The sequence below is a fragment of the Coregonus clupeaformis genome, chromosome 30 (genome assembly GCF_020615455.1).
Source record: "Coregonus clupeaformis isolate EN_2021a chromosome 30, ASM2061545v1, whole genome shotgun sequence".
Classification (NCBI taxonomy): domain Eukaryota; kingdom Metazoa; phylum Chordata; class Actinopteri; order Salmoniformes; family Salmonidae; genus Coregonus; species Coregonus clupeaformis.
In genome coordinates, this window is record NC_059221.1 from 53,931,232 (window position 1) to 53,951,060 (window position 19,829).

At 44.0% G+C, this 19,829-nt stretch overlaps 1 protein-coding gene across 1 annotated transcript in view; it reads left to right on the top strand.

Moving 5' to 3' along the window:
* The window catches only part of LOC123481315 (testis-expressed protein 2-like), a 57,091-nt gene that overhangs the window by 16,507 nt on the left and 20,755 nt on the right, over nucleotides 1-19,829 (top strand). The window contains 2 exon segments of the mRNA XM_045209681.1: nucleotides 13,987-15,507; nucleotides 15,509-15,566. Coding sequence (XP_045065616.1) covers nucleotides 14,012-15,507; nucleotides 15,509-15,566 — 1,554 coding nt within the window. The 5' untranslated portion in view covers nucleotides 13,987-14,011.

Genomic DNA, 19,829 nt, shown 5'->3' on the forward strand with positions numbered 1-19,829 from the left:
AGGCTTCTTAACACAGCTAGAAAGCGAGAAAACTCCTAGGTTTGCTTGAAGTAGACATATGATAAGCTTGAGTAGGCTTTCTTACGTAGCACCTGGTGTAACATCTGGTGTCTGCATCCACAGCCAATTAGACACAGATCTGAGTTCTGCACCTCATTTACATTCAGAATGAAGTTGCTTTGGAATGTGTTTCAGTTAGCATCTGAATAACAGACGCATCAAAATGTGTTTTTATAACACTCAGGGAGTGATTCATCCAAGAGTTGTAAAATACATTGTTTTACTGTGTCCTTAAACTAGTCAATCCAGTCAGTTTTACACTGTTTGATAGAGTTCATATTGTTCCATCTTGTGTTTTATATTGTTGAATTTGAAACATGTCCACCTTAAATTATTGCCTTCGTCAACAGTGTCAGGAAAATATGTTGTACCCATAAAAACTGTTGTACATTTACATTTACATTTTAGTCATTTAGCAGACGCTCTTATCCAGAGCGACTTACAGTTAGTGAATACATACTTTTTTTTTTTATACTGGCCCCCCGTGGGAATCGAACCCACAACCCTGGCATTGCAAACACCATGCTCTATCAACTGAGCTACATCCCTGCCGGCCATTCCCTCCCCTACCCTGGACAACGCTGGGCCAATTGTGCGCCGCCCATGAGTCTCCCGGTCGCGGCCGGCTGCGACAGAGCCTGGATTCGAACCAGGATCTCTAGTGGCACAGTTAGCACAGCGATGCAATGCCTTAGACCACTGCGCCACTCAGGAGCCCACTTGTACACTTCCCCTTTTTTCAGTGCATAGTTCTGACCCTGGTACAGGAATTAAAACTGCTCCATGTTTCTAAATTGTAACTAAGCTCCCATATCACAATAATTAGCCTAGCCAATGTAGACCATGCCCCCTCAAAGGAGAACTGCAATTGTTATGTCTGTAATTATAGCTTGAGTGACCTTTTTGTGTTAACAACAGCGTGAACTCTTGAACCCTTGGTTCAACTTGGTAGTCAGTGGCAGACCCAAATGGCTCTGGGTGTTGGCTCTGTCATAGGGAGATGAAATTAACATTGTAGCCTACCTGTAGCCGTAATTACTGACTGTGCCAACAGCCAAGGTTGACTAGCTGCGTCGGACATGTAACCAAAGCAGTGGAACAAGATCCCTGTGTGGCGGGCAGCGTAGCAGTTATGTCGCTGTCACGGCCGTGTAGCTCATTCAAAGATAATGAGGGCCTGTTTAGGATGTTGAGTGGCGGTTAAGTGAGGAGTGCATTATTTAACATGGATGGCATGAGGGGTCAATGAACCGATATAGCTCATATTGATTCAGCCTAAAGTGTGCATGTTAAATCCATGCCCCTCCACTGGGGCCATGGAATTCTGAAAGTGACTTAGAATGGAACCCTGATTGTCATTATTCTCTCTAGTTTATATTGGTTATATCTTTATTACTTACATCTTGAAACAATACATTTGGCTTGCTATAGAAATGTAGGGCCCTATAAAACCAGTTTGGATTTTTTGCCTGATTCTGTTTTCTCCATTTTGTTTTTCCAGGTTCCAGTTTTTTAGTTTTTCGCTCTCAAAACCACATTTTTTAAATAGAAAACATTTTTTAGTCCACAACAGTGCTTAAACCACATCAGGAGACCACTTTTGAGGTCTGGGAAAAATGAAGAAAACATGTGAAAGACAAAACCGTACAGTTAAAAATCAGGTTATCATTAACATTATCGCTAACGGCTACACAGTGTAGACTAGACATACGCGCGCACCACACACTGATGGGCATTCCTGTAACGTTTCAGAAAGTTGCAGGAAAATATGAATCACTGAAGCATTTTGTTCGTGTCTTGTGATTTAACTTAGGCAAATGAATTACTTTTCTGATAAATTTAATACATCTAGGGCTCTATTCGATCAGAACCACTTTATTCGACATCCGGATAGCGGTTGTTTTGGCGTTGTCGTGATGGAACTGTGTTAGAGCTGTCAAATCCACAAGCGGCTCCTGTTATTAGAGGATATTGCCATTGGTGAAATCCCATGCAGCCTTGTTTACAAGTTTGAACACTGGAATGTGAGATGTATTCTACACCTCAATTAGGATGATAGAAATCCTCATTATTTCGTTTAACGATTTTTCAATTTGATACTTAATTATTTCTGTAGGCTATGTTTTCTCGTTCTGAACTTCTAACGCGAGTGGGTGCTCACTGATGTGGGGTACTCACCAATTTGACAGCTTCAATGCAGTTCTACCTCCCACACTGCCAAAACATCTGCTATGCGGGTGTCTGCTATCACCATTTAACGCTTGCCTTAGTTAATTTCCTACTAAGTTCAATACATTTTATTTATTTATTGTTGAATTCCCTTTTTAATGTCTGGATTCTGCGATTCCGTCCTCGTTTTCCACATGCAGATTTTTATAGGGCCCTAGAAATGGTCTGATGAATTCACCTGCAACAATATCTTTACCTTGAGAGACTCAGACTTCGGCTTTTGTGTTCATACATATCCAACATTACTAGATACACTGTAGACTTGGGATGCCAGCAATACTGATTTTTTCGGAAGATACATGTGGAGGGACAAGCCTAGAGCATGTTTTTGGGGTTGTTAATCACGAGGGACAGCTTGTTTATATTAGCATATGGTCAGGGACGTCAGGAAGGACTAGTGAACCGTACCAGAGGCCGCTGGCGAGCGAGAAGAGAAGGGACATGGAGGACCACCCTCCAGCTCTCTCTCTGCCCTTCTCGCTCTGCCTATCTCTCTCTGTCTCTCGCTCGCTGATGGGCACGCCATGAACCCTCTCTCTTTGCCTCACACGCGCTCATATCTGCACACACACACACTTGGCAAAGTTGCCTAGTTGCCTAGTAATCTATTGAACCTTTTTTTTTATTTGTTTAATAATGTAAGTAGCAGATCAAACACGGAATAGGCTACTGTTAAGCCTACAGCATGTTTGTTAATGCCTTTGGGCTATTGTATAGACCAGTGGGTAGGTTCTTTATAAAGTGTGCACAGTAGTGAATGTACAGAACAGTATCAGGCCTCGGGGAGAAGTATCAGGCCCTCAACCGGACCTTTCCTGTTTAAAGAGAACAAGAGAGAACCTCTCTAAACATCAGGTCCGTTTACATTATTTTTTACATAAACGTGTAACTATTCTGGGTAACTGAGCACACTCTCTAATTAAGCCCTGGCCCAGAGCATTGCCCTTGGCAGCAGTGACACAGCTTTTCCCTGGAAGATGCTTCAGGAACATAGTCGGCTCCTTGTTTACAAGTGTCTCTTTGAATTGGCAGTTAGTGAGGGTTGAAGAAACTTTATACAAGACTGCTATACCCCCCACACTACATCCCCATTCAAAAAACACTGTTTTAAGCCTGTGCACATGCACTCTTGAAGTGATATTTTCAGTATGAGTGAGAATGAGAAAGAAAGGGATGGAGAGTGAGAAAGAAACCCGGGTGAAGCTAGCTAATTAAGATGTTGGCCATTCTGACTGTATTGACAGGCTGCCCTGTGGTGACCCTGTCTCATTGACTGGGGTATTTTTAGCCAGCCTGTTAGCACTGGCCTGTGTATCAGAAAACACACACACACTGATTTTAAACTGGCTTGTGTGTCAAAACACATTATTTCTCTCTCACACACACACTTTCTCTCGTTCACTCTCACACAATCATGTTCATTCATGCACACTAGAACACACTTACTGGTAAAAACAACATATGCGAACAGTCAGCTCTCTGATCCTCTCATCTAGTGTTCTCTGTGGAGACAGACAGACACACAGCCAGGCCTCCAGCAGGCAGCCAATGGCAGGTGTTTCAGCGTCTGTGTGGGAGTGTATGTGGGAACTGTCAGGTGCTCTCGAGTTTTATAAAAGTGTCAAACAACAATGTCCTTAGCATGTGGGTGGTAGAGCAGCTTGTGTTCTGTCCCCTGGATTTACTTGCCGATGCTGTCATCAGTTTGTTTTTTAAGAAGTGTCCTAGTTTAATAGCTGGCTGTGCTCAAGCATTGCTCAATGAGGCTTTCACTTTTAGAGAAGTGCAATCCATAGAAATGGAATTAGAACATCACTTTTCAAGCGAAGCCGTGTATGGTAACTCTGACGCACAAGTTGTACTCTCACAATCGAACACTTCGTATAAGGCAATGGATGTCATTAGTTACTATTAGGATACTTCTTTAGTGCTATCAGGAGTAGGGTGAAGGGGAGCGTAAGCTGATCCTAGATCTGTCCCTACTGCCAACTTCTACCCAGAGCATAGAAGGTTTCTATACTCCCCTTACTAGAGCAAAGGACAGACAATTGATAGCCATGATCTAATTTCACTGCCTGGCATTACTCTCTATGCCGGTCCCGCCAGTTTGACCACACCAGCTCCAAGTCTGTTGGGTGAGAGAGGCTTGCTAGACTATGATTGTCCAGACTCCAGACAGTGGTCAGGTCCGGTGAAGCACACTCCTTTCCTTTACCTCACCTGTCTATTCCCCCTCTTCTTTCTCTCTCTCTCTCTCCTTTCAACACCTTCCTTCACTGTGCGCTCTCTTTGTCTCTCCGTTTCCCTACCTCCAATCCCGTCCTCCCTCTCTCTCCCAGGTTCTCACCTTTTTATACTTCAATAACACACACACGTTGCTATCAGCTCAGTCAGAGTTAGCTAAGCTCTAGCATACTGCGCTGCTTACACCTATTCAGCCGCTGTCCCTCTCTCCCGTAATCCCCTCTTTCTTATCCCCTGCCTGTGTTCTGTGTCAATGGCATTAACACAAAGCCATTTTCATAACCGGCAGACTCGCACCCACCATTTCAATGTAATTGGAAAGATTATTACGCCACATTTTTGTATTCTACATTCAATCCCCCCCCCCCCCGGTTGTAGGGGCCCGTCTCGCAGTTTAATGCGAATTTGCAGTGTATTACATCATGTAAGAGCACAAAAGCATCGCTGAGAGCGATTCACGGGGAGAGGGAGCTACAAACATGTTTTTACTTCCCATTCCCTCGTTTCAACACCTTTTTAGGTAGTGTTATCTTAAATACCCTGGTGAATTGCCTTTTCAAAGGCGGCAGTAACAGGAACTGTTCACAACACATGGGGAGAGGAAGAGGCTTTCACCATTCACCGATAACCAGAGGCTTTGGCTTTGTGTTGGGTTGTGTGGGTTGTCATTGCTTTGGGGGTTTCAGTAAGCGACTCAGCAGGTAGTTGCAGTATTAGCAAAGCGGGAGAGAAGGTAGACTCTCCCCCGCTTTGTGTGGGGGGATTATTGCTAATCCCTGCCTAGGAAACATGGGCTGGGATTACACAATCTCCCCAACAGGCCATGGAAGGTTGGGTGTGTCATCTCTCTGACAGAGTGAAAGTTAAGATATGAAGGCTTTAGCGTTTTATGTGTGTCTCAAGCAAGTCTGGTTGGTGAGGTACAGTATCCGTCGGTCCCCTCGGGACTGGTAATGGAAGGTAGGCTTGATTCAAAGAACACTCAAGAAACGCTTTGCTTTGGCCAATAGTGTCTTCCTCTGAGTTGCATATAGATTTCAATTTTCTGGCTCACCTTAATACATTTCTCAGCATATCCTTGAGCACTAGGATCTTGAAGATAACCACCAAGCACCTGTCAAGCCTCTGCAAAACAATGACGGCGGTGCACATTATGACTTCATCTTGACTCACTCTTTCCTCCCTTCCTTCACACATATTTATTCTCTCACCACTTTCCTGATGTCCCCTCAATGCTAGCTGCCAGAATTATGATGTTTATTCTGGATTGCCATTTGGAAAAGCAGCGTTTTGACATTTGAGAAGCCCTCACAGGGGGCTGGTTACGTGAGGCTAGTGTACCATCCCTCCCTCTAGCAGCCTGTTATTTGTCATATGGCAGACAAAAGATGACTTGCAAAAATACCCCTCTCCTGAGGGTAAAACTGATAAAACAAGCTACCATAGAAACAACATTATGGCTGTCAGACCCTAGGCGACATGCTATTAACGAATCATGGTAGAATCGCTCAGAAAGAATGAGACTAACTCCTTGTCCATTGCCAAGCAAATGTTCTATCTTCACCCAAGGAGCATTATCAACAGCCCTGGGCTGATTTTTAACGCAGGCTAATACTACTATGAACATGCAGTGTGAGCCTAAATGTGACATACTGGTGGTATTTCCTGGGCAGTCCCTCCTATGCCATCAACCCAAGGGAACCTTTTCCACTAGATACCAGCTCAGACTGGTTTGATGTGGTTCAGTTTCAAGTGTGAACTGAGAGCAGGGCTGTTGAAAGAATATATCTGATATTTGATATCCTTACTGACCTGGAATTGCGTCCTATTTTCTACTAGAACCTGAATATTGCATGGATAGTTTTTTGCACCAGCTCCCACACATTGATAGTCTTGTCTTTAATGTCTAGGCCTATTTCTTTTTGACTGTAATTAGCAGTCCAGCTAGCATGACCAGCGAAGATCTCAAACTCAGCAGGGCCCATTTATCTTGCTGCTGGGCGAGCTAGCCGCTAAATCGATGTGAAAGCTAAGCAGATGCTAACATGCTAATTGGATTAGGGCTAGCAAATGAGATATCGGCGAGCGTGATGGCTTTCCTAATGTCCGAGTTAAAGCATAGAAATTATTTTTTCCTCTGTTGATTCCTTGTGTTGTTGTGGTAGAAAACAACAACGTGTCACCTTAACAACAGTCATTAATTCCAGGAAAGGTTTGTTTGTAGTGGGAGTTGTAGGAAGTTGTTAGTCGGCATGACGACTGGATATCTGATTTTTTTTAAGTAGCTTGGTGTTTAAACTGCTTGTTGCGCAATCCTCCATTAAGGAATATAGGATTATCCGTTGTTCTTGCTCCTTCGACACAGCCTTTCCTGTTGTGCATTGTACAGGCTATCACCTATGCTGGCGAAAGGATGAATAATATTGATACTCTTGACATTATATTACATTGTATAATTTTGATGGGTTGAAGAGAAGGGATAGTTTTGTTGTGTTGAGGTCCGAGGGAGACTGGATAGAGGTCAGAGGTCACTGATCCAGGAACGCTTACCAAGGAGGAAATGAGCTGCAGCAGGAGAGGTCAGTGCACCAGGCAGCTCATTGCCAAGCCTGTTCTGTGAAGTCGGACTAAATCCTCTTGGTTTCACCCCCTATTGTTTTTCTTAACAGGGGAAAGTTTACATGAATGTTAGAAAATGTTTTTAGTGCTCTCAGCCTTTCCATTTACCCAAAGACGGTTATCATTAGCGTCGTTAATGGCTACACAAAGTGGTAGATATACGCTCACCGCACACACCAGATGGGCCGTATCCTCTTCAGAACGTTGCAGGGAATACAAATCACTGATGCATTCTGTTCATGTCTGAAGATAAACTTGGGCAAATTAATACGAATAAGTTCAATACATTTGGTTGATTTCCAAACGTGAGCCACATTTGATAGAAGAACCAAAAGTAACACAATTCTACCAAACCGTTTTTCATGTTATAGTATGGAAAAAGTACCGAAGTTTCAGTGTACCGTACAAACACTAATGCACTGTGTGTCATCTCGTGGGAGTGAACCTGCGTGAACAGCTGTCTGAGCTCAGAGCCCAGTATCTAATGATGTCCCGTCACTGCAGTAATTAGCCTCTCCACTGCCTAGCATCTGATGACTCCATTTCATTCATACAGGCCTCCACTGGCACATTAGCAGAGGACTATAGGGGAGGAGGGACAACCAGTGCAGGCTTATAGACACACATTCACATGTGTACAGTACACACACTTGTTGTCACATCTAACCACACAACTATAGGAAGAGGGGCTACTTCAGTTCACACACACACCAACACACACAACCCCTTGTTGTTTTATGTTGTCAAGTCATGATGATTTATGTCAGTAATAGGGAACAAAGTAGTGCTGTTCTGTGTTCATGAGGTTGAGTGAGAGAGAAATGGGGACAATTGAGGAAGAGACTGAGGACAAGTCAAATAGAGGGTGCTTATATTTGTCCTGTTTCACAAGTGTGTGGTGTGAAATGGAGAAGTGTTTTTTTGCATATCCCACTCCCCCTGAGACGCCCTGTGATTTCAAGAGAATAAGAGCTAGTGGTGGAGAGAGATTAAGGGCAGGTATTTAATCCTGCTTTAGTCTGATTTCTATGTCCCAAATGGCACCCTATTCCCTGTATAGTGCACTACTTTTGACCAGAACCCTATGGGCACTATATAGGGTGCCATTGGGATGCATCCCGTGTGTTTTATAATTAAGCAACAAAGCCGAGGAGGTGTGGTGTATGGCCAATATACCACGGCTAAGGGCTGTTCTTAAGCACGACACAACGCGGAGTACCTGGATACAGCCATTAGCCGTATTGCTATTATAAACTGGTTATCAATGTAATTAGAACAGTAAAAATTATTTTTTTGTCATACCTGTGGTATACGGTCTGATATACCACGTATTTTAGCCAATAATCATTCAGGGCTCGAACGATCCAGTTTAAAATTAGAGCTATTACTGTGGTTTACAGCACATGGCTGTAGAATGGCCTCATTGTGCTGCTGCCTGCTGCTGACCCTGAGGTCAGGCAGGGACGGGGGTGGTTAATGACCTGGCTTGGCTGGCTCACCCCTGACATGTGACAGTGGTCAAGTCCAGTCCGCCCTGCTGTGTCTGCGGTGAATCGGCTGGGGACTGACGTCACTTCAGGGATCAGACATTGTCCCCATGGCAAAGAAAGTCTTATTGGCATGTTTCTTATTATTAGCAATTGAATGTATTGGTTATTATTGATCACGCTAACAAAGTCAGTGATTGTTAGGCCTAAGTAGCACATTTTAGGGTTTAGATTACAAATAGTTTTTAGGGTTTAGAAAGGGGTTTGATTTTGACCAGCTTTTTCTATAGGAAATCCAAGTGTAACATCTACATTTTACATTTGACATTTTAGTCATTTAGCAGACGCTCTTATCCAGAGCGACTTACAGTAGTGAGTGCATACATTTTTTAAAACTTTTTTCCTACAGGTCCCCCGTGGGAATCGAACCTACAGCTCTGGCACCATGCTCCACCTACTGAGCTAAACGGGACTACATCTCCATGAAATAAAATGCAGTAGCCTCTCTGGACAGAAACAAGACACTGATTTACACTGACATAATGCAGCTGATTCCTGATAAATGCAATGGCTTGGAAAAACTGTTCAAAAAGGATGACCCCTTTTTGAAATGTCACATAGAAGTAGGTGCTGAACATTGTAATTACCTAGGCTAGGGGACAGCATGGGGTCAGTATGGAACCAAGGAATCGTAGTAGTCGGACATTCCTCCATTCTTTTCCATCATTAAACCACATTCTCCTGCAGAGGCACAGAGAGCAGCTTTTAGCAGCCAAGACCAATCCATAACAATCTGGTAGTCTGCTGAAATCATGCATTATTTAATGAGGGAAGGAAGCTGATCTCTGATCAGCGGCTCTCTGTCTGTAGCTGTGTGTGGGGGAACAGCAGGGTAGTAATGATGCTGACCTAAGAGCAGCACTTTGACCACACTTTGTGTGTAGCCTACAGGTATGTGCATGTTTGCCTGTGTCTATGCTTGTATGTGTATAGTTAACTTGTGCGCATATGTGCACGGTAGGGCTGCACAATATGGGAAAATAATCAAATTGCAATGTTTTTTGTTAACCAAATATTGCGATTTGTGATTTTAGTTGCGATTTAGGTCAAAACTCTTTGGTGAACTGTTGTAATCATAAAAATACAATTAGTATTCTGATTCTATAGTTGGTGTTTGGCATGACAACTAATGAGAAAAACGGGTATAGTAAAAGTTTTTGTGACAGGGTAGGAACCAAAGTGTTGGTCAGTTTCCCTGGGGACCCTTATTACATTTGAATGTGACATGAATGGCGTTTCAAAAACATTGCAGTCTCTTGCGACATGTCAATATTGCAATTTTAGATACACGTGATTAATTGTGCAGCCGTAATGCATGGCATGCATGCAATAGACTGTGCTTGCGCGTGTGTGTGCACGCTGGAGGGCCAAGTTAGGTGTCCATTTCACCTGCAGAAGACTTGCGGTCTCCAAAACCATTGCTCGATGTCTGGAGGTATCTAAATATGGCACTTGCTCATGCACCCCCTCTTCTCTCTTTCTGAACCACTGGTTTTTAAATGTAAATCCAGATTTGCATTGATCCTAATGGCAAGCCTTTCCAATGTTAATCGTGTTAATCAAGCGTTAGCCTAATCAAGCGTTACATGAAAACAGATCCATTATGTAGCCAAGGCTACTGTCAGACAACCCCTTTTTGAAGTCGACTACAGTCGTAATGTAATAACCGTCAAACGGGTTTGAAGTGGTAATGGTTTTCACTGTCATGTTGTAAAGGTCATGTTTCAACCGTGTCAGTCTTAAATGGTTCAGTATTGAGGGGGTTGGGTTGGTGGCAGTTCTAGACTATTTACATTTACATTTACGTCATTTAGCAGACGCTCTTATCCAGAGCGACTTACAAATAGACTATCTCTCATACAGAATAAGTTCAACTGTGTTTTTGTGAGATATAGGCCAATTTTTAGGCCTAATACCCTTCTTCCCATAAGTGAGGACCTAGGCCTACTATATCATTATTGGGACATGTGATTGAGCTTCCCCTGCTCATCCACTCACTGGCTTCATTGGAGTAGGACCATTTGCCCCGAGGCCTACGGTATATGCTGACATGAGGTCAGTTTTGCTTCCTCCCTCCTAAGTGGTTAAGGCTATGAATAGAGGAGTGTAGACTGATCTTAGATCTGTGTTTACAGGTAACTTCTACCTAGAGCCATTCAGTTGGTCACTTCCAGTCTCTCTAGAGAAACGAGATATCACCTGACAACATTTACATTTGACATTTTAGTCATTTAGCAGACGCTCTTATCCAGAGCGACTTACAGTTAGTGAGTGCATACATAATTTTTTTATTTTTCATACTGGCCCCCCGTGACAACTAGGGCAAATAACAAGCGCAAGTGTCTAAACGGTACCTTGTTAACCTAGCTGCTTCCAAAGCCATCTCCATCCCTCCGTGACTTCTCCTGTGACTGTGAGTGGGATACCATGGTCATGTGACGCACGCAGTTGTGGCGTCTTAGCCTAGTGGAAACATCAACATTCGCCTTGTTACATCACTCGGAGACCATTACCCAGGGTCTATTGCTATAATAATGGTTAAATGATCATTGAACCACATAAAGGTATACAGTTTAATAGATAAAAAGCATAGGAAGCTTGTAATAAGGAAGGACTATATTTGTTAAAGGATATCATAAACAACAGTTATGTTTATATGCCGAAGGTATGGTTGTCTTTACAGGAAGAATAGCTCACCTATATACTGTAGGTAAAAGGTACAGTATGTTTGTTTGGTGAATTCATTTTATGTTTGTAAGCCAAAGGGATAGTTGTCATTCCAGTATGACTATCCTACCTATAGGCGAAAGGTAGCCTGTGTTTGGTCCATTCTACACAGTTGAATTCCCAGTATGGCTTCCCCATCCATTGTTTTTCTCGCTTGCCATTATTTCCTAGACAGTCTCTTGTTTATGGTCAATGACACAAGCAGTCATAAGACAAGCCTGTATTGTGCGTTGTCATATGTGGGCTGGATGATGATCTCACTCTGTTTGCTCTCTATCGCCGTCCAGACCAAGGGTCATATGATGAACCAACTAGACACCAGTCCCAAATGTCACTCTGTCCCATGGTTTTCAATCCATTCCTAGAATTACAAATAGGGAATTAGGCCTAGATGGGACAATCTAATTATATGGATATTTTGGTCCCTCATAGCTTGTTGTGAAAGTGTTTGTTCCCATTCTGTGGCAATCACAGAGAGTACAATCCATCCCACTTAGTTTCTATTTCCGTCCCCACGTCAACAGGCTTCAAACAAGCTCCACTTTCTCCTTTATAAAGGATTCATCTTCAAAGAATTAGTCTGCCATTTTATGTATAGCTCTGAGGGGTGTGTGAGTGCATGTGAGAGAAAGACACAGAAAAGGAGGGAGAGTGTGTCTCACACACACACATTTGTATCCCTGCATATGATGTGTGTTTTTAAATCAAGTGTGTGTGTGTGAGAATGTCTCACCTGGTGGTGTCACAGCGGGGTTATAATCACTAGGTGTGGGTGTGGGGTCACCGACCTGCTGAGAAGGCTGGCGCAGAATAAGCACAGAGAGACACAGCATGGCATTCTGTCAGCCTCTACCCACTCAACCCTTTCTCTCCCTCTGGGAATGGGAAACAGTGATTCATATTTAGATAACCATGCATTCATCCATATAGCCATGCAGATTTTGACGAATCTACCATTCCCTGTCTTCGTTTATTAGGCTACCTTCTAACCTTCCTTGCTGCTTTACCTTCTTGCATTCTTGTGATATCGTAGACTGTCTGTAGACTCTTACAATCGATTCAGTGCTATTTATAGGGATTGCCTTGTGATTAATCAAATCAAACTTTGTCACATGCGCCGAATACAACAGGTGTAGACCTTACTGTGAAATACTTGCTTACAAGCCCTTAACCAACAATGCAGTTCAAGAAAGAGTTAAGAAAATATTTACCAAATAAACTAAAGTAAAAAGTAACACAATAAAATAACAATAACGAGGCTATATACAGGGGGTACCGGTACCGAGTCAATGTGCGGGGATACAGGTTAGTCGAGGTAAATTGTACATAAGGGTAGGTAGGTAGGGGTAAAGTGACTTTACATAGATAATAGACAGCGGGTAGCAGCAGTGTAAAAACAAATGGGGGGGGGGGTCAATGTAAATAGTCCGGATGGCCATTTGATTAATTGTTCAGCAGTCTTATGGCTTGGGGGTAGAAGCTGTTAAGGAGCCTTTTGGTCCTAGACTTGGCGCTCCGTTACCGCTTGCCCGGCGGTAGCAGAGAGAACAGTCTATGACTTGGGTGACTGGAGTCTTTGACAATTCTTTGGGCTTTCCTCTGACACCGCCTAGTATATACAGTGGGGGAAAAAAGTATTTAGTCAGCCACCAATTGTGCAAGTTCTCCCACTTAAAAAGATGAGAGAGGCCTGTCATTTTCATCATAGGTACACGTCAACTATGACAGAGAAAATGAGAAAACAAAATCCAGAAAATCACATTGTAGGATTTTTTATGAATTTATTTGCAAATTATGGTGGAAAATAAGTATTTGGTCAATAACAAAAGTTTCTCAATACTTTGTTATATACCCTTTGTTGGCAATGACACAGGTCAAACGTTTTCTGTAAGTCTTCACAAGGTTTTCACACACTGTTGCTGGTATTTTGGCCCAGGGTGGTATTTTAGGTTATCTTTCACCAGCCCTGCCAGCCAGCTGATCACGCAGTGTGGTGGCCATGCTTGTCAGGAGACTGTGTGTTTCCTGTAAGAGCTGTGTTGGACTCCATCCCCTATCAAAGGAAAGGGCTCAGCTAGGGGAAGTCTTTAAGGGCTTAATTACATTTCCCCTCATTGATTTGGCCCTGCTTTCATGAAAGATATTATAGGGGCCATCTCATAGGAATCGGCTACTGTAACATGGCTTGATTAACTTTTGTTAATTGCTAAGTAATATGCCTTCTAGCCCTGCTATTATAGTAGGTTCCTCCTCCAAACCTCGATTTAACAGTCTAATGCCCATTGTTGAACCCATTCTTTGTTCTGGCTGAGTTGAGATTGTCTGATAATGACACGTTATGGGGACATCATGTACTATATAGCCTACATGTCTAACATTGCCCTCCTGTTTGTGTAGGTTCATGTTCATGTGTGTGTATTTGCATAGGCCTATGTGTGGTCGATAATATGAATACCCATTTAACACTGTATACTCTGTTTGTAGTTGAGAGTTTGTTTGGTAATGATACAGTATGGGGACATGTGTGTAACCTTTGCCCTCTCCCTGTCTCTCTCCCTAGGCTGTGACCCAGCGGGAGCACTGTGATGGCCAGCCGCCACAGTAGCCATGCAGACAAAGTCAAAGCTCCTCCTCCCTCAGCCTCACGGCCACCAGCCGTGCCCAAGCTCCACGTCCAGGGCTCGCTGTCCCGGGAGTCCATCACCATCCACTTCTCGCCCTTGGGCAAGGAGGAGGAGGAGGAGGAAGAGGAGCTCTATGGGGCAGTTGTGTCCTCTCCTCCTCCCCCTGCTGGAGCCAAGGAGGACCCAGGCATTGTGACGGCCCTGGAGGCCAGCGAGGATCTGATCCTTGAAGGAGCTGGGTTGTACTCTGAGGCTCAGGCTGCAGTTCTGCCTATGTCGTCCTCAACTGGTCCTCAAAGCTCCATCACCTCCACATTACCCTATGAACCGAAGAGCTCCTCTCCTTCCCCTGCCTCCACCTTCAACTCCTCTCCCTCCAAATCTAGCGACAAACCCTTCTTCAGCCTGGTCAAGTCTCTATCCTCTGACATTGTCGAGCCTTCTGAGATTGCCTCCATCTCCCCCGCTGCCCCCATTTCCGTGCGCCACCGCCACCTGATGAAAACCCTGGTCAAGTCACTCTCCTCTGACACCTCCCAGGAATCCCCACCTTCCTCCTCCTCCTCACCCTACCGCCTCTCGGACTCCCGCCTCAACCTGCACCTCTTCAAGCAGTTCACCCAATCCCGTGCACCGGTGGGCGTCGTCGCCGGTGGTGACTCCAAGACCGCCCCCTCCTCGACGCTCACCTCCCCAGACAGCCTTAACTTCTTCAAGGCGTCCGTGGAGGCAAGCATCGAGGACACTAAGCGCCGTTTCTCCGAGGCCATCTCCGAGCCTCTCCAGCTGTTCAATAAGATCATGGAGGACAAGAGCGGTGGCATTGGCAGCAGTGCCTTCCGGTCCAAAGCGCTCTCGTCCAGTGCTTCGGAGCTCACCTGCCTGGCCTCCCTCAACAACAGCCAACCGGAGAGCAACAACAACAACTACAGCATCAAGGAGGAGGAAACCGGGGGCGACTGGGAGTCCGAAGGAGCCGCAAACGGAGCCAGCTCCATTGGCTCGCCAAATCCCACCGCTGACACCAGTCACACCAGAAGTCCTAAGATGTCTTCCTCCGCTTCCGCCTCTCTCGGCCTGGACAAGTGCTCCATGTCAGCCCTGGCCAAGCTGGAGGACGAGGACTTCTGCATCCTGTCTAGTGAGGACTTTGAGGATACCGAGGGGGATTCTGGAGACAGAACGGACAGTACATGCAGCCAAGTCAGACTGCCCCCTAGTGGCAGTCCGGAACTATGCAGTGACGACAAGTCAGAGGGAGAAGATCCACCACCCAGCATTCCACACTACACCCTGATCATCATTACAGCGCTGGTCTACGGGTACTTTGTGTTGCCACTGCCCACCTACGTTGGGGGTATGCTGCTGGGAGTGGGACTAGGGTTCATGCTAGCTATCGCTGTGGTGTGGTTGGCCGGACCCAAGTCTTCTGGCAATCGCACCAGACATCCCAGACACCAGGGAGAAGCTGTGGAACATGGCCCAGCTGGGCATCAAAGAGCCAAGCATCTTCAAGGTGAGGAACTCCATGGTCTTATAACCTATTGGGCCTCTAACCCCTCCTCAGGGACCCCCAGATGTTTCACAATTTAGTTGTACCCTAGAACTACCACACACCTGATTCACTAATCAAGGGCTTAATGATTAGTTGAGAAGTTGAATCAGTAGTGCTAGCTCTGGAATAGAGCAAATTCATTGCGGGTCCCCGAGGAGAGGTTTGAAAACACTGTAAAACCAATTCACTGAATATATGCAGAAATCCATGGTCACACAAATAGGCAGTGGTGCTGAACACAGACCCAAAATGAAAGATTCCTAAGCCCATGTTATTATTACGTAGCTAATGGCTGGATTTCTATTTGTTAACAATGAGAGACCTGCTGTGGTAAAGTATCACGTTGAACTTTCCCAATAGTTGTGTAATATCAGAGCAAAGCTGCTTTAGACCGACCATTAGAAAGATTGATTTCTCAGGGTTGACCTGTAATTCACTAGCCTTGATCCCATTAGTGTTCATTGTAAATTTAAGAAGAAGCCTGATGACCGTCTTGTAGCCTGGTCTGCGTTTGTCAATGTAATACTGTTTACATAAAAGCACTTTAAAATACTTTCACATGAAACTTCCAATGTTCTCAAATTTTTCAGAAATCCTAGTTTAGTCCCTCCTAATTCCAGGAATCCTCCAACTGGGACTTCTTAATAACCTGGGAACTTTGGGAATTGTGCAACCCTTGTAGAGAATTAATTGTAAGAGCACTAGACCAGGTCTCTTTTTATACTGACTGATTACCTACATGTAACTGCCAAAATAAAGGAAACACCAGCAAAGTTTCTTAATAGGGCGTTGGGCCAACATGAGCCGCCAGAACAGCTTAAATGCACTGTGGCATAGATTCTACAAGTGTCTGGAACTCTATTGGAGGGATGCGACACCATTCTTACATGAGAAATTCCATCATTTGGTGGTGTTTTGTTGATGGTGGTGGAAAATGCTGTCTCAGGCACTGCTCCAGAATCTCCCATAAGTGTTCAGTTGGGTTGAGATCTGGTGACTGAGACACAAACAGACTCTCTCACACACACACACTAGGGGTGGGCGATATGAGCTAAAATTCATATCACGATATTTTCCACTGTCCAGACGATATCGATATGATATCACGATATATGACGTAAAAAAATATGAATCACATTTTAATATCCCTTCTTGGTTAAATTATATTAGTTAAGGAAAAATATGTATTTGAACCTTATATAACCAGAAAGAGTGAGGCATTGGACCGTATGGACCTGAAAAGTTTTTATTTGTATTGTGCAAACATGCATTCCGTAAACATGAGGTAGGTAGGCCTATATATATATATATATATATAAATTAGATATTAAGTAAAATTAAATAAAAAATAACAGGAGATAAAGAAAATAAGGTAATTACAAATTCAAATACGTGTGTTTGTTTTGGCTACGGTCCGTAGATATGTAAAAAACTAACCGTTTGAAACTAAACCTTTCAAGCCTCAACCATCAATTATCAACAATATCAACAAATCTTCACTAGAACTTTCTTCACAAGTTCCGTGCCAGGAATACCAGCATGTTGACTGTTTCTGGCTTTAGTGCTGCCCTGTGACATGTCACCACATTGCCCCCAGTGCTGAATGCCCTCTCAGAGGGGGGCACTTGTGGCAGGGATGCATAAGTATTTCTTTGCCAGACAACTCACACGTGGAAAATTAGATCCGTGAAATCGCCACCACTCCAAAGGATCAGACTCGCTGTCTGCTGCCGTTGCCAGAATGTAGCTATTCAGCTCTTGCTCAATGATCTGCCTCTCTGAACATGAGGCAGGTGCACTGCTGGTCTGCTTAAAGAAGCTCCCAAGGCTCTTCTTGGGCTTCTTGCCTGATTGATGAGCAGTGGAAGCTTCTTTCTCCCTGTCAGTGTGATCCTCTGCAAGAGACGATTTTCCCAGGGCTGTGTTCTCCACCAGGAGGGCTTCGGTCTCTGAGGCAGCTCTCACCTTAAAAAATGAAAATAATTAAACTTTATTTGTATAGCACCTTTCATACATAAAATGCAGCCCAAAGTGCTTTACATTTGAAGCAATAAAACAAGAACAAATGAATAAATACCTTAATGTCCTCCAGTTTCTCAGCGGACATGTACCTGGTCTTGAACCTTGGATCTAGAAAGGTAGCCATGGAGAGCAGCTCATCTGTTGCAGGGTCAGTGTACTTGTTATTCAAGTAATCAAGAACCTTGATCTTGATCTCTTTGGTCAGTTCTGTATCGTCCTTGCTCAGATTTAGAACCTCTGCATTTAACAGATTGATGACAGGCTTCAAATAGGACACGCTCACATACGCTTCTCCTGACAGGGCATCTGTAAAGTCCTGGAGTGGCTTCAGTGCTGCTGTGACTGATTCCAAGACCTGGATGTCTTGCCAGGTAGGTACAAGGTGCCGTGTCTTTTGTCCCCTGCCAGGACCTGTGTAATGGCCTTTTCCTGCTCCAGGACTCTTTCCATCATTTTCAGACCGAGATCCCCACCTTGTCGGAGATTCTGTGATGAGCTTGTGCAGGGGCAGGCTTAGTTCATTCTGTGCTGTCATCAGGGCCTTCTGCTTTTTCCAGCTGTATGAGAACGTGCTAACCACCTTTTTTTTTTTTTTTGTGGCCCGGGAAATCGCACACCCCTGTGGCCCGGGAGCGTTTTGGACACTCCTCTCTGGAAATTGGGAATAAGAAATCAAAATAATAGGGTGAAAAATAATCGAATCACAATACAATAATAATTAATAATAATGCATTTTTATATAGAAATCACAATACAATATAACTTTTAATCTTTGTTTGAGGATTTACGGCATTTACATTCAACTGTTACACATTTTACAAATCTGATGTGCTTAGATTTAGCCTACGGTACATGGCTGATGTGAGCTGTATTTTTCTTAATAATAAGCATCATACAGGGTAGGCCTAGGCTACAGTCCTGAAACTTACCAATAGCATTGTGCAGCCTGTGTCCGAAACATCCAAGGTTTGCCCACTTGTTCAGCTGCAATGCCTTGATCATGTTCGATCCGCTGTCGGTCGTCATACAAACTTGACGCGACTCTTTTAATCCCCAGGACGACAGTATGTCCCTCAGCCCACCTGCAATTATTTCCCCGGTGTGGTCGTCTGGGAAATAAGACGTCTGTAGGCACTTACTTTTCAGTTTCCAGTCACCGTCTATGTAATGGATTGTGAGGCTTATATAAGGTTCTGTGGTACGACTTGACCATAGATCGGCAGTAGTGGAGAAGAATGGAATGTTATTTATCTCACTGTAAACTCTGTCCCAGCATTCTGTGTAAAGCTGTGGCAGGCATTTTTGGCTAAAATATTTGCGGCTCGGGATCTCATATCTTGGGTCCAGAGTTTGAATCAACTTTCTGAACCCCTCTTTCTCCACAGTTTGAATCGGGTACCATGTCCTTCGCTATGTGATTTGTAATCGCAGCTGTGATGTCTATCCATTTTTTGCTCGTCTTCTCATAGCAAGTACCGGCAGCAAATGATGATATAATTGATTGTTGAGTGCGAGTCTGGCTTGTCTTCGGGCGAGCTCCTGGGCTTACTGTCTCACGCATTCTGGTGCATTGTTCATACTCACGGACATGTATGTTTTTAAGTGATTGAACAGGTTGGTCGTGTTTCCACCTTTTGCTAAGACAACACGACGACACAACTTGCATAGGGTAGTGTTTTGGTCGGGGTCGGAGATTTTAAAGCCAAACCAGTTCCAAACAACAGAGGTGCCCCCTTTCTTCTTAACCAATTTATCCTCCTGCTCTTGAGCAACATCAATTTCTGTGTTTTCGCTCATCCTGGATTGTAAAGTTTTCCCCCAATAGTTAACCTGCCTCCTAACTGCAGCTGCCTGCACACTTCTTTGTTGCTAGCACTACATGCGTGCAACAAGTGCATGCGACGTGCGCTCATAAAAATAGGTCAACATATTAACATACATTCTTTTATTCGTAAGAACCAAGAAAGGTTGGATAAAAAAAAAAAAAAAAGATGTAGCTACTTAGTACTATCACTCAGTTGAAATTTGGAACAAAAAAATATTGATGCAAAATTCGAATTTATGAATTCTGAATAAATCGCGGTATCCATGATATTGCTAAATCCATATCATGGCGCGGCACAATACCGGTTTTTACTATCAAACCGGTATATCGCCCACTCCTAACACACACACACACACACACACACACACACACACACA